General features: G+C 54.2%; 1 protein-coding gene across 1 annotated transcript in view; it reads left to right on the top strand.

Annotated features, from left to right (window-relative positions):
- The window catches only part of LHX4 (LIM homeobox 4), a 26,108-nt gene extending 12,722 nt beyond the window's left edge, over positions 1–13,386 (top strand). Inside the window, exons 3-6 of the mRNA XM_015569903.1 lie at positions 6,723–6,925; positions 10,380–10,534; positions 10,870–11,041; positions 12,929–13,386. Coding sequence (XP_015425389.1) covers positions 6,723–6,925; positions 10,380–10,534; positions 10,870–11,041; positions 12,929–13,323 — 925 coding nt within the window. The 3' untranslated portion in view covers positions 13,324–13,386. The remainder of the gene's footprint in view (positions 1–6,722; positions 6,926–10,379; positions 10,535–10,869; positions 11,042–12,928) is intronic.
- The last annotated feature ends 327 nt before the right edge of the window (positions 13,387–13,713 follow it).

The raw sequence follows: 13,713 nt of genomic DNA, 5'->3' as shown, positions 1-13,713 counted from the left end.
TGCCCCAGGGAGGGCCACATTGGAGGGAGCCACATAGGAGGGACCATGCAGGTGTCTGGGAAGCGTGCTCCAGGCCGAGGAAGCAGCTCAGGGCCTGAAGAACCAGCGTGGCTGGGTGAGTGAGCAGGCAGCGTGCTGAGTAGAGGCTGTAGGGTTGATGGGGGCCAGAAAGGGACCTTGACCTTTTTTAAAAATATATTTTTTGTTGTTGATAGTATTACAGAGATCTCCCATTCCCCCTCCCTCGCGTCCCCCCTCCCCCCAGCCCCTACTCACCCACCCCAGGTCTTCACTACCCTATTGCTGTGACCATGGGCTATGCATGTAAGTATAGACGTTCTTTCGTTTCTCTCTTCTGGTTCCCCCAACCCCACCCACATCCAGGCATATCAGTCAGCCTGTTCCCTGCCTCCCTGCTTTGGGTCTTAGGAACCTTGACCTTTGACTCCAGGTGAGGTAGAAGCCACTGGAAGATTTAGAGTGGGGGAGTGAGATGGTCTGACTCAGGCGCCTGGTGGCTGTTGTGTGGAGAATGGACGTGGGGCAAGTCCTAAAGCAGGAGACCGTGCAGAGGCAGTACCGGGTGAGGGGTGATGGGCCTGAACTAGGGAGGCAGCTGTGGAGATGGTGAGAAGTGGTCCAATTCTTGATGGAATTTTGGGTACAGCCAACAGGATTTGCTGACAAATCAGATGAGGGCGTCCAAAGCTTTCGGCCTGAGTGACCGGGAGAGTGACATCACCCTCCCGGGAGATGGGGAGACCCCGGGAGCGGAGACTGGGGGAGACCAGGAGTCTGGTTTGGGACATCCAAGTAGGGATGCTGAGCAGGCGGTGGGGCACAGCGTTCTGGAGGTGAGCGGTCTGACTGGAGATGGATGTGCAATCCCCGGGGGAGCGGGGTAGGCGGAGACGGGGGTGGGAGATGGTGGAGAGGCTGCCAGCAGGAAGGGCAGAGCCAGGAGCGCCAGTGCGGAGGCCAAAGGAGTGCGGTGTTCTCGGGGAAGGCAGGCAGGGAGCCAGCGCTGCTGAGAGGTCAGGGGAGGGGTGTGTGTGTGTGTGTGTGTGTGTGTGTGTGTGTGTGAAGATATTTATCGTAAGGATCGGCTCATGTGATTCGGGAGGCCGAGAAGCCCAAGATCTGCAGTCAGCAAGACCCAGCAGAGCTGAGGGTGTAAGTTCCAGTCCAAAAGCCAGCAGGCTTGAGCCCCAAGAGCTGATGTTTCTGTTTGAGTCTAAAGACAGGGAAAGACCAATGTGCCAGCTCAAGGCAGCCAGGCAGGCGCAGTTACTCTTCCTCTTGGAGGGTCTGCCTTTCTGTTCTATTCAGTTCCTCACCTGATGGGATGAGGCCCACCGCACTGGGGAGGGCAGTTTGCTTTCGTCAGTCACCTATTCAAATGTGAGTCTCATCCAGAAACACCCTTGCAGACACACTCAGGATCCTGTTTGACCAAATCTTTGGGTACCCCGTGGCCATACAGTTCCTCATGTTGTGACCCAACCATAAAATTATTTTTGTTGCTACTTCATAACTGTAATGTTGCTACTGTTATGAGTCATAATGTAAATATCTGATATGCAGGATGGTCTTAGGCGACCCCTGTGAAAGGGTCATTCTACCACCAAAGGGGTCGCATGAGGAAGGTTGAGAACCACTGCTGTAGAGAGTAGAGATCTGGGTGGTAGATGGAGGGAGATGGGGGTCAGAAGGGAGATTTTTTAAAGTGGCAGAAATAATAGCACGCTGTACGCTGCTGGGTAGGATCTAGTAAAGAGGAAAATTAATGATGTGGGAGCCAAAGGGGACCGTTGCTGGAAGAATCATCTTATTAGGCGCAGAGGGATGGACTCTGTGCCAAGGTGGGTGGCCGGCCTTGCACAGGAGCACCGACGGCCCGGCTGCAGGAAGCAGGGGCAGGCGGGGGTGTGGCCGGGATAGTGGGAGCAGGTGGCAGGTCTTGGCTGAGAGTTCTCTTTTTTCAGGGAAATAGGAAGTGGGCCACCAGATGAGATGGAGGATGGGGGGGCTTGAGAGAGGGTGGGAGGGAGGGACAGCGAATGGACAGGGAAGTGTTTGTGGTTTCCCAGGCTCCCGAGGTCCCGAGCAGAGTGTAGATTTAAAGTGAGCCACTCAGAGGCGTGGCATGTGTCCTTCAGCTCTGTGCAGACCCCCAGAGCTCGGGGGAGAAAGTGGAGGGTTGCAGCAGGGTAGGGAGTTGAGAGTGTGTGTAAGGGAGGGGTTGGTGAGAGGGACCTCTGCATCTTTTCTGGAGGAGGTAAGCGAGGCCAGGAGGGGAGTGAGGGATGTGAAGAGACGGACTAGTCCTGCAGGTGGCAGAATCCTGGGTGTCAGGGTGCTGCAGGGAGTGACAGCTGGACCTGGGGTGGTTGGAGGGTACTCTTGGAGTTGCTGCAGTTTCTGGTAGCAACGTGGTCTGCGATAGACCATGGGAGTGAGAAGGCCATGACCTTCAGGAGAAGAGGTCAAATAATTGAGAGGGCAGGGGCAGGAAGGACAGTGACAGTGACGGTGGTGGTGCTAAACCCACTGAGGGATGAGGGGGCAGTGACCATCACAAGGTGGGTGGTGGGGTGGGTCTGAGGGCTGGTGGTGAGGATTAAGTGATATTATGTACCTACAGGGGCACACAGTAGGTACTTAGCGAATGGGAGCTGCTTTCATTAATCCAGTTACGATGACGTTCACATGGTTCCTGGCCTGGTCACAGGACAGAAGCTAAAACCAGGAATGTGCCAGAGCATGTGGGGCGGATTCACACGCTTGTTTCTAGCAGGTGTGGTGCCGGCAGGGCCAGCTTAGTCTCTTTCTGGGACCCAGACACCCTGCTCTCAGGTGTGGTCCCACCAGGCCTCTCAAGAGCAGGAAGGGGGGGGGGGACAAATGGGCAGATGGGAGTTTGGGCCGAGCACAAGGACACAGGCCTGTCCTGTCCTGGGGTCACGAGCAGCCCCTGAATGTCACAGTGATGTCTGGTGCATTCCCTGCGCCAGCAGGCCCAGGTCCCTCATCCTGACTGGGTGGTAGGAGCACGAAGGTGGTGAGTGGGTTGTGACCGTGGGCGTTGGGGTAGACACCCCAGAGGCGAAGGCTCCCAGGGCAGCCCCTAAATTTCAGGCCTGGGAACTTCCTGCTCAGTGGCTCTGAGCAGCTGGGGACACATGAGGGGAACAGGGCCCTCGACTCAGGTGCCACAACCGTCTTCAGTGGGTGTTTGCTGCCTTTGCTGCCTGCCGTGTGCTAGCCATCCTGTTAGAAGCACCAACTTCAGACCCTTATTGCCCGTGTGAGCTGCGGCCGGCACTGCCCCCCGAGCCTGTTCCTCAGCTGTTGGAAGGCATCACCTTCCAGGCAGAGCACTTGGGAACGTGGATGACAGCAAAGCGCCTGGAAAGTTTATGTGTTAGGACGCTGTGGGCCCCGTTTCAACCCGGGGTTCAAGTCCCTTCTTAGGAAAGCTTTTGCTAGGAGCTATGGTTATGTGAGTGTTGATCCTTCTGATGTGTGTTTTGTGAGCAGTTCAGGCATTCATTCACACATACGTGCATCCGTTCTCCCGGTCAGTGGGTCTTTGCTGCCGACTCCGCGCTGGGCAGGGCCATAAGAATGGCCAGTGATGCTGGTCGGAGGGAAGTGATGCAGCGGCTCCAGCGGCTTCCCCTGGGCTCCCTGACACCTGGCCAGGCAGGGCTGACCAGGGTGATGGTCCCGCTGAGCGAGGCCAGTGCGGTTTGCACCTGAGTAGGCAGGGCGCTGCACACAGTAGGTGCTCAGTGACAGGACGCAGGGGGACTGCCTGGGAAATCCCTGGAAGCCTCTTACCTGGCCAGTGGCCAGCTCTGTCCCCACCTCAGCTTCCTTCAGGCCTTAGACTATTGCTTCTGTGAAGCAGCCTAGTTCACAGTTAGCCCAGGGAGTTTAACCATGGCCGCCTCATGCCCATCCCAGAGGTTGTGTAGCCTCTCCGGGCTGTGGCTGGTCCTAGAGCTGGAGACAGAGGCAGTGTCTTCACCGCACACACAGCCCCACAGGATGGCACCTTAGTCCGGGCCCAGTGGCTGAGTGGGGGCGGGTGCTCCTTAGGGTGGGCTGTGCGGGGAGTCCTGTCGGCCGAGGGAGAGCACACAGTCCCCTTGCCGAGGGTCCCATTGGCCGTGCTCCAGAGGAGCAAGGTAATAAGGAGCAACTTCCACTTACCGTCGGTATAAATCCCACAATCAGGAAAATTGCTTCAATTGCTAAAAAACGCTGGTGGAAAAGTCCATTTATTTTTCATTTTTCTTGTGCACTTGCCACCCTCACGCATGAATCACTGTCGGTTTGTAGATTAAATTTATACCCCGTTATCTTTCACGTCGCTGGGGCGCTGGTGTCAACTGGGTTTCTGGTTACCGAAAGCCACTGTCTGCCTTGTGGTGGCGAGAGTGGCCCGCTCTGCCCGTGGGTGGCCGGGGGGGGGGTGTCTCCTCTCTCCTGGAGTCTCCCCACAGGCCCCCTTCAGCCCCTGCCCCTCCACCTTTTGGCCGCAGGGAAGACTTGCTTTTGGAAACTCCGGTTCTCCTCAGAGCTGCTCTGCCGCGGCGCTCGCTCCTGGATTTGGGCGCTTTACTTAGGGTTTTGCAGTGAGCATGGAGCAGGGCTCCTGCTATTTTGAACACCTGCTTTGAGAATTGGCCTGGACTGGATACAAACACAATAGGCATTTTGAGAACATGCTCTGAGAACACATACTATACGAACTTCCTTCCTCTCTGTTCCCCCAATCTCTCTCTCTCTCTCTCACTCACACACTCACACACACACACACTCACACTCACAGGATAGAGCCGGTGCCTGCCTGCTTCCCTTTTGAATGCAGGCAATGTGGTTAGATGGCAGGTGTTGAGAAGCCTGGTTCTCACCTGTGTCCTGGAAGGTATAGAACTGACAGTATACTTTGTTCTCCATGCTCACATTTAGCCGTTTCTGTGCATGTCCTCTGAAAACATGCTTGTTTATTCTCAGATTTATGATTCAACAAATGCTAACTCTATTTTTTGGGATTGGACCCCTTTGAGAACCTGTTGGAAGCCCAAGTCCCTGTCTGGATGCAGTTTTGAAAAACTTGGGGATGGTTTGAAGAGCCCCCTCCTGCCCGCTGTAGAGACCTGTTCCATGCACCCCCTTCCTGCCCCCAAGAAAACCCTGAGCCATCCCAGGAGCTCAGAGCTCTGTAGCCCTCCCAAGCCAAACGCCTCAGCCCCTCACACCCCAGCACCCTTCTTAGGCCTCGTCTCAGAAGAGCAGTCCCCTGGGCCACACTCCTGGCTCTCTCAGGGTTACCCATCTAGACTTAGAGACCCCCCCCCAATTCTGTGACATGTCCTGGGAGGGGGACTTCTGAAGCCACAGCTGGCTCGCCTGCTCCAGGCCCTCAGCCCCCAGCAGGTATCATTACTGCATAAGAGACCCATCATTCTGCATTAATCTGGGATTCATCATGATAGCCATGACCATAATTAATTTATTTGGTATTAATGTGGATGAAATATGTACTGTCCTTTCAGGGGAAATCAGGCTGCCTATAAGCATTAGTTAAAAGGACCATTAAAATCAAACCTTCCCCAGATCCATTAGGCGAAGTCTTTCATCCTGAAGAAGATAAAGTTGTGCTGTGTGAAATGTCATGAATAATTAGGTTGATTGCTGTTTTAAACTCTGCCCCTGCCTCCCCACCCCTCCCGCCTCCCTCCTGAAGTGGGGGAGGCTCACCTGCAGCGGAGTGGCCCCCTCCATCGCCCATTCTGTACTGGCCCCCAAGTCCCTGCTGACCTCTATGGCTGCTCGTGTGGCCTGTGTGTCTGTGGCTAGAATGGGGAAAGGAGCTAAAGGACCCCGATGGGCTGTTTGCGAGATGTGTACATCTCCCTTCCTAACTGGGCCCAGAGTGGCTGCAGGTGCCTTCCTCTTGCCTCAGTGCTGGTCCAGAGAGGGGTAGACCAGGGAGGGGTTGGAAGTGGCATTTTCCAGCCAGGTCTGCAGACTCCCTGCCCTGAATGGCACAGGGATATGAACATGCAGCTTCTGGGCCCACCCTGGACCACATCTCAGGGGCTGTGCATGGGAAGGGGATGGAGGCTGGCACGGGGGCGAGGAGGTATGGTTGTGCAGGATGGAGGGGCGAGGCGGGCCCTGCTCTGCTGCCCAAGTGCAGTGCCTGGCACTCCAGGGTGGATGTGCACGTGCTCTCTCCCTGCCACATGGCTCCTCCTGTGGGAGCGCGGGAAGAGGAACTTTGCCGGCTGCCTGATGCTCACCAGTATGGGCACAGCAGTGGCCCCTGGGCTGGTCTTCTAGGCCTCACCACAAAGTCAGAGAAACCAGGAGGCGGAGGGTGAAACGGCCTGCCCGCAGGGGACATAGCCACTCCTCCGTTGGGTGAATTGACAGGTGGACAGTTTGGAGCCCTGGGGTGTCATGTCAGACTTTGAAAGGCACAGGAGAGACTAGTTCTGATCCAGCCCCTTTATTTTGTGGTTAAAGAGCTCAGACACAAAGCAGTGAGGTCAGTTAGAGGCTGGGGGACCAGATGGTAAGCACTGGGTGGTCCAGGGATTGATGCCCATGGACACCCGGAGTGGTGAGGCAGGAGAGGGGCTGATGGGAAATGGGAGGAAACCATTAGCCCCCTGTGCCCTAATCCTTTCATGCCATCCTGACAGGCGCTTCGGCACAAAATGCACGGCCTGCCAGCAGGGCATCCCCCCGACCCAGGTGGTCCGCAAGGCGCAGGACTTCGTCTACCACCTGCACTGCTTCGCCTGCATCATCTGTAACCGGCAGCTGGCCACGGGGGATGAGTTCTACCTCATGGAGGATGGGCGGCTGGTGTGCAAGGAAGACTACGAGACGGCCAAGCAGAATGGTAGGTGGCACTGCCCTGCAGTCCCCCGCCAGGCATTTGTTCAGGCCGGGCCCACTGAGTCCCTCAGAGCCCTGCTCACACCTGCCTCCTGAGATCCGCCCCACATCTCAACAGGGAGTTAATTCTCAACATCCCCAGTCCTTTAGCGCGGCGGTTCTTAACCTGTGGGTCGTGACCATTGGAAAACACATATAGCATATCAGATATTTACATTATGATTACAGTTATGAAGTAGCAACGACAATAATTTTATGGTTGGGGTTCACCACAACATGAGGAACTGTATTAAAGGGTCGCGGCATTGGGAAGGTTGAGAACCACTGCTTTAGCGCTTGCTGGTTCATGGCAGCTTTAAGCAAGTATGGTTAGTGCACCGGTCGTCCACACTGGGCTCAGGAGCAGCCAGGGGCCGTGTGTCATTATCTGGGTGGCTCCTGCCTGGGGTGGGGCTGGGAGGGTGTTCCGCCTACAGTGGACACTTGGGCATACTCCTTGGTCTTGTATATTGGGGGGCATACTTACCTCAGCACCTGTTGACCTATCACTTTGGACTCCAGTCAGCTGTGCTCCATTTCCCCTCATGAGGTAAGGACTTAGGGGTGAGGACCCCTCATGTCTCCTGAAGCCCCAATGCAGGAGCCAAGTGCATACTGAGCCAGTGTCCACACTCAGCCACGGAACTCCCCCCCGCCCCCCACCTTCCCCAGCCTCCTCAGAGTCATTGTCCAGGGTCTGCAGCAGAAGCCCAGGCTGACATTGATGTCAGGCCCAGCATTTCACACCTGGAAAACCTGCCTTCACGTGGGCAGATGGGCAGCAGCTGCTCCTGCCCTCCAATGCCATGTTCTTGGGCAGCCCCGAGCCTTTCTAGGGCCTAGGCTGGGCTTGGACCCCCATTGCTCCGAGCTCCCCTCAGAAAGGCCAAGCCCAACACTCCCCTCCTGCAGCCCTCCTTGGGCTACACACACACACACACACACACACACACACACACACACACACACACACACACACACACACACACGGCTGTGTCCACAGGGGGCGTGCCCTCCACTGGCTCCAAATATGGCATTTGGCCAAACCCAACCTGGGCATCTCAGATGCACAAACTCACAAAACACCAAGGTTGTTTGCCTTTGACTAGGATTTCTATCAGCTCAGGGTATCACTGTGGAAAGCAGCTCTCGTTGACAGCTCTGGGCTTGATGGAGAAAAAATACCAACAACAGTGTCAGTATCTCCTTCTAGAGCTTTCCTGGGCCCCCACACGTCACAGAGATCCGATCACTACATGGGGAAATCAGTTTGAAATGAAGGGTTCGCGGTGGTGAGGAGGCAGAGGTAATCTCGGGGCTAGCCGGCTGGAGCCGAGCCTGGCTTTGGTGGAAGGTGGGAAGGGGTGCTGAGTCAGGGGCCGCCTGTCTCTCTCCTCCCACCACCCCCAGCTCGGCCTTTTGGGGTGTACAGGCCTTTAGTCTCTTTCTCTTTCTGGGGCCTCTGTAAGCACATTCTAGGCTCTTTGCTTTAATGGATTTATCTGCTCTGGTTCCTTAAAACTCACTTGATGCTGTTGCTTTAAAGTCAATTATGATGTCACAGAAGATTAGGGCATCTTGTCAGGGATAAACCATCAGAGCAGATGGACTGCGGGTCCCACGCTGCCGTTGGAGTGCTGATGCCCTTCAGCAGATACCGGGACTTGCACGGCCTCCCCTGGGGCCGGCTTGTTGTCAGAGGCCTTGTTTGGGCCCTGCGCACACCTGGCCTGGCATCCTCCGGTGGTGCAGGGAAGGGCTAACACTAAGAAGACCCATAGGACCATGGAGAGACATGTGATTTAGCCTCAGAACCTGGGGGCCTTACCGCTGGGTCACTCACAAGTCAGGGTCCCTTCTCAGCTCTCCAGGGGGGACAATAGCACCTGCCACATGGGGCTGTTTCCTGAGCTTAAATAGGAGAAAGCATGCAGAATGGGATGTTAAGTGAGGGTGAGACCAGCATGGAGGAGAAATGTGAACAGGGAGGTGCGATCCACTTAGGTTCTCAAGGAGCTACATAGTTCTGACGGGTTCCTCTGTCTCCGCCGGCAGTGAAGCTGGGGCCACGTCACTCCATCCTGTGAATTCGGGGTGATGCTGAGGGCAGCAGGGGACCTTTGTCTGCTCTGGGACATTTGGCTCTTTTTATGTTTTCATTCCTCCTTGCTAAGCTACACCCTCTTTCAGGCTTACAGTTCCCTCCCTTGTGCTACACAAAGGATCTGATATCAGCTGTTTGTACTTTAGTGTGAATGATTTTGTTCATTTGTTTTACCACCCTGGATATCTGCATTTTCAATATGATGAGGTTGTGTTTTGTGCCAGGGACAAGTGCTAAGAAACCCTGAATAATTCAAAACTAACCTATTTTAAGGCTAATTTTCCCATAGGAATTAATGTAAAAAGAGAGGGATGTATTCTGGGAGCACATAAATCCATAACCGGTGAGATGTATCTTTGCCTTAATGCTACTTTTTATTTTCTCAGCACTGTCTCTAATACCTCGCAGAATGCTCTCTCCTAAATTAACAGCCCAGGGTATCATGGTCTTGCTTGGCCTTCTTCATAGCCTTTTATCACATTTAACTTCCGTACCAAAGTTATTGATTTTTGGGTGCATTTTTCAGCATGAGCACGGCCACCACTACTTAATGAATACTTGGATGACATTATTACAGGATATAAAGAAGATTTTAAATTATAATAACAGTGAATGTTAAAATAACAGCATAATAGTCCCCATAATTGCAAGAAGAAGGTCCTGTGCAGGTAGACAGCAGTGCGGAAGCCATGCCCACCAGCCAGGATGACAGGGCGTATCCCAGGGGCACTGCCATCTGGTTGTGGTGAGAGCAATTTCTAATTCACTAGGGCAGCCTACTTTGACAGTAAGCAATTCTCAATGAATTAAAATTTTGTGGTGGTTTCACTATTTCAGATTTTATATGTAAAGTGTATAGGTATTTTAAAAGTGCACTATTTGATATCTGCTATCATGCTGGCATCTCTATAAAAACAGAATTAAGTAGAGTTTTGGAGGTTTTCTGTGTCTGCCACAGTGGCTCTGGAATCCTTCCACTCTGGGTTCAGGACTCCAGCCCATAATTTATGAACATTTGTAGATGACTGGTGAATGCATGGGCCACCCTTGCGAGGGGCCCTGGAGGGAGGGACAGCCCTGAACCCAGACTTTAGCTCCTTCACCTTCACAGCATTGGTCATACTCACAAGGAAGTCCACCAGAGTGTTGGGCATGACAGGAGATGCGTGGAATGGACTTCAAGTCACTTTGGAAAGCCTGCGGTGTAGGAGTGGGCCATGCCACTCTGCCTCCCCACTGTTCTGCCCATAGCAGGCGAGGTCACATGTGAGGAGAGGAGGTGGGCTGAACTCAACCAGTAAGGTTTTTATTGCAGATGACTCAGAGGCAGGAGCTAAGCGGCCCCGGACCACCATCACAGCCAAGCAGCTGGAGACCTTGAAGAATGCCTACAAGAACTCCCCCAAGCCTGCCCGGCACGTGAGGGAGCAGCTGTCCTCAGAGACGGGCCTGGACATGAGGGTCGTACAGGTGAGACACCAGCTACCTGGCCCAGTACTCATTTGCCGCCTTGGGATCCAGGGCCCAGTGACACTCCTGGGAGGCCCAGGGCCAGTCTGTGTCCTCTACATGGGAAGGCATGGGAGTGGTATACATACTGTGTCACTGATCCTTTTGGGGACTTGGGGCTCAGGGCCATGATCCTGGGGAATTTGCCCAATTGGAGATATCTCAGGCTCAGGCAGAGGGAGCCATGGGCACAGTGTACTCCTGGCCTTGAACTCCAGTCCCTGTCTCCAGCCACCTGGGGGCTGTGGGGTTGGGGTGGGCATCCTCCAAATGTGTGCCTTGTGCTTGTGTGGCAGGTTTGGTTTCAGAACAGAAGGGCCAAGGAGAAGCGCCTGAAGAAGGACGCAGGACGGCACCGCTGGGGACAGTTCTATAAGAGCGTCAAGAGGAGCCGGGGCGGCAGCAAGCAGGAGAAGGAGAGCTCTGCAGAGGACTGTGGGGTTAGTGACAGTGAGCTGAGCTTCCGAGGTGAGCAGGGCTGGAGGGGCGAGGCACAGTGATCCTTGACATTCAGAAGGGATTTTCTTGAGGCCTGGACAACTCCCTCCTGGACACAGACTCCCCGCTGCCCCTGGCAGTAATGGGTGGGGGAACATGGAGTGGCCCTGTAAGAAAACGAGAGAGCTCTGCTGCTGAGATGTGCAAGCTGGTTCCCTAGCACCGTGAGCCCCAAGGCCTCCCCTCCTGCTAACTGGGGCTCCCTCACCACCCCGTGCACCTGTGAACAGAGCCGGGTCTCAGTCTGTGCACTCAGCCTCTCTGCAGGGGCCCTGGCTCCCTCCCAGGATTCCTTAGTGACCCCTTTCTCCACACCTGATGGGGAGGACATGCTCTTCAGGCCCTGTGCCCTGGCAAATCACTACTGTGAGTGCATGTGAGATGGGGAGCAGCCTCACTTCTGAATCCCTTCCCCTCTGCGCACTTTATCCTGCTCCCGCCCCTGCACAAATGCTTTGGAGCATGCGCTAAGTTCAAATTGGTGCATCAGCAACATTGCAAATGACTGTGTTTTGAGTCCTTACGTTGTTTGCAAATAGCCGTAACTATTCTCCTAGCCTGAGTCCTCAGAGCTGGGGTCAGAAATTGGGTTTCCAGTTGTGGCTCTGTCACATGGATCACTTCTTGAGCCTCAGTTTCCCCACCTATAAGTAGGGAATAACCACATCCTTGCCCATCGCACAGTGGTGTTGTGGGGAGTCAATGAACACAAATGACCCTGGATGTGTTTGGGGAAAGCCCAGCAGATGTTTACCCTTGGAAGGGACGATTATCCCCACGGGGAGCCTGTGGCTCCCTCAGAGGGCCCTGGTTCTCTGGGATGACAGGTATATGCAAAAGGCCAAACACTGGCCATTTTACGGTGAAGCTGAGCCTTCACCTCCCTGCCCCTTTAAAGAGCCTGGATAGGAACTGAAGCACAGGTCCAGGTGGGGAATAGAAAAGTCTATGGGGCAGAGGACAGAACAAGTTGCTCACCTGAGGGGACGGTAGCTCAGCCTAGAGGTCCTGGGGCCCTGGGATGGCTCAAGGGCCTCATGCTCACCTCCTAGCCCTCTTGGCAGGGTTAGGAAAGCCACTTCCTCTCATTTGAGCTGCTGGAATCCACGTTAGGAACATACAGGATTGCCAGGTCTCATTTTGTAGCTCCTTTCTTTTGGGTGCAGGTGGGCTCCCAGGGTGACATATCATTGCTCTCTCTGGGTAATTATGTATTTCTTAAGATTAAAACGGCCACCTCTGTTGGAGAGGTAACTTCTTCCAGGTGGCAAAGATCCTGTTAGATCCCCTTAGTGAAATTCTCTAAGAAACAAGGTCCATTTGTCTTAATCAAGTCAACACTGTCCCCAGTGAAGACTGTATTAGACAAACCAAGTCATTTGCTATTGAATCGCTCCCAAGTAGACCAGAAGAACAGTGTACACATGTCTAAGAGTGGTCCTCAGCTACCCTTACCATATGGGCCTGCTTGTTTCCCAACCAGGCAATCTAGCACATTACTTAGCCTGAAAGCTTTCAGATTAAATCTCGTCAGCACGGAGTTTCCACCGTGATGTGAGGCATTCATAGTCCTCAGTGTAGCCAGGGTATCTTAGTTCATGAGTGACATGGGACCAACACACTCACCAAACACTGTCCAGACTTTTGGGTCCTAGGAATTTAGTCTTTGCAGGTGTTTCTTCTATTTGCCCCCCTTGATGTGGGTCAGTCTCGGGCTGACGTGGTGTTTGATCCCTGCTTGGCAGCTGTCATCCTCGAGCTTCTTTCCTGGTCATGTGTATTCCTACCTAGGGTGTAAAGAACAGGAACACTGGAATCCTGTTGGCTGACAATAAATCTCCGTTCTTTTGTCCACAGAGGATCAAATTCTCTCAGAACTTGGCCACACCAATAGGATTTATGGCAACGTGGGGGACGTTACAGGCGGACAGTTAATGAATGGGAGCTTCTCCATGGACGGGACAGGACAATCCTATCAGGACTTGAGGGATGGGAGCCCCTATGGAATCCCCCAGTCTCCATCCTCCATATCGTCCCTGCCGTCCCACGCTCCTCTGCTCAATGGGCTGGATTACACAGTGGACAGTAATCTGGGCATCATTGCACATGCAGGGCAGGGAGTGAGCCAGACGCTGAGAGCCATGGCTGGGGGACCCACCTCTGACATCTCCACAGGAAGCAGTGTAGGCTATCCCGACTTTCCAACTAGCCCAGCCTCTTGGCTCGATGAAATGGATCATCCTCCGTTTTAAACATCTGTCCTCCCCACCCTACCTGTCCTTCTGGCTTGAGAGAATATCTTCAAGGATCAAAAGAGACTTACCTTTTTAGGATCAAATGCGCACCAATGTGAATTTCCATTATTTTCAATGGAAGTCCTCTGCTGATCCCTAGGAGGTCACCGCACTAGTGTGCTGTTCTCCTGGGGAAATGGTGGGGGAGCAGCCTCCTCTCAGAACAGCACAGGGCGCAGAGCCTAGAGCGCTAGGGTGCTGGCTTATGCTCCCTCCCCCACCCTGCTTACAGGCTTTGGCTGCTCAGTGCTTGGCAGCAGGAGGTGACTGTGAGGCCACCCTGGCCTTAGGGAACTCTGCTCCAACTGGTATGTCTCATGAGATGCTTCCCACACCAGTGCTCTCACC

This window comes from Myotis davidii, unplaced genomic scaffold (genome assembly GCF_000327345.1).
Source record: "Myotis davidii unplaced genomic scaffold, ASM32734v1 scaffold591, whole genome shotgun sequence".
Classification (NCBI taxonomy): Eukaryota; Metazoa; Chordata; class Mammalia; order Chiroptera; family Vespertilionidae; genus Myotis; species Myotis davidii.
The sequence above is the reverse complement of the archived record's forward strand: the minus strand, read 5'-3'. Positions and strand labels throughout refer to the sequence as shown.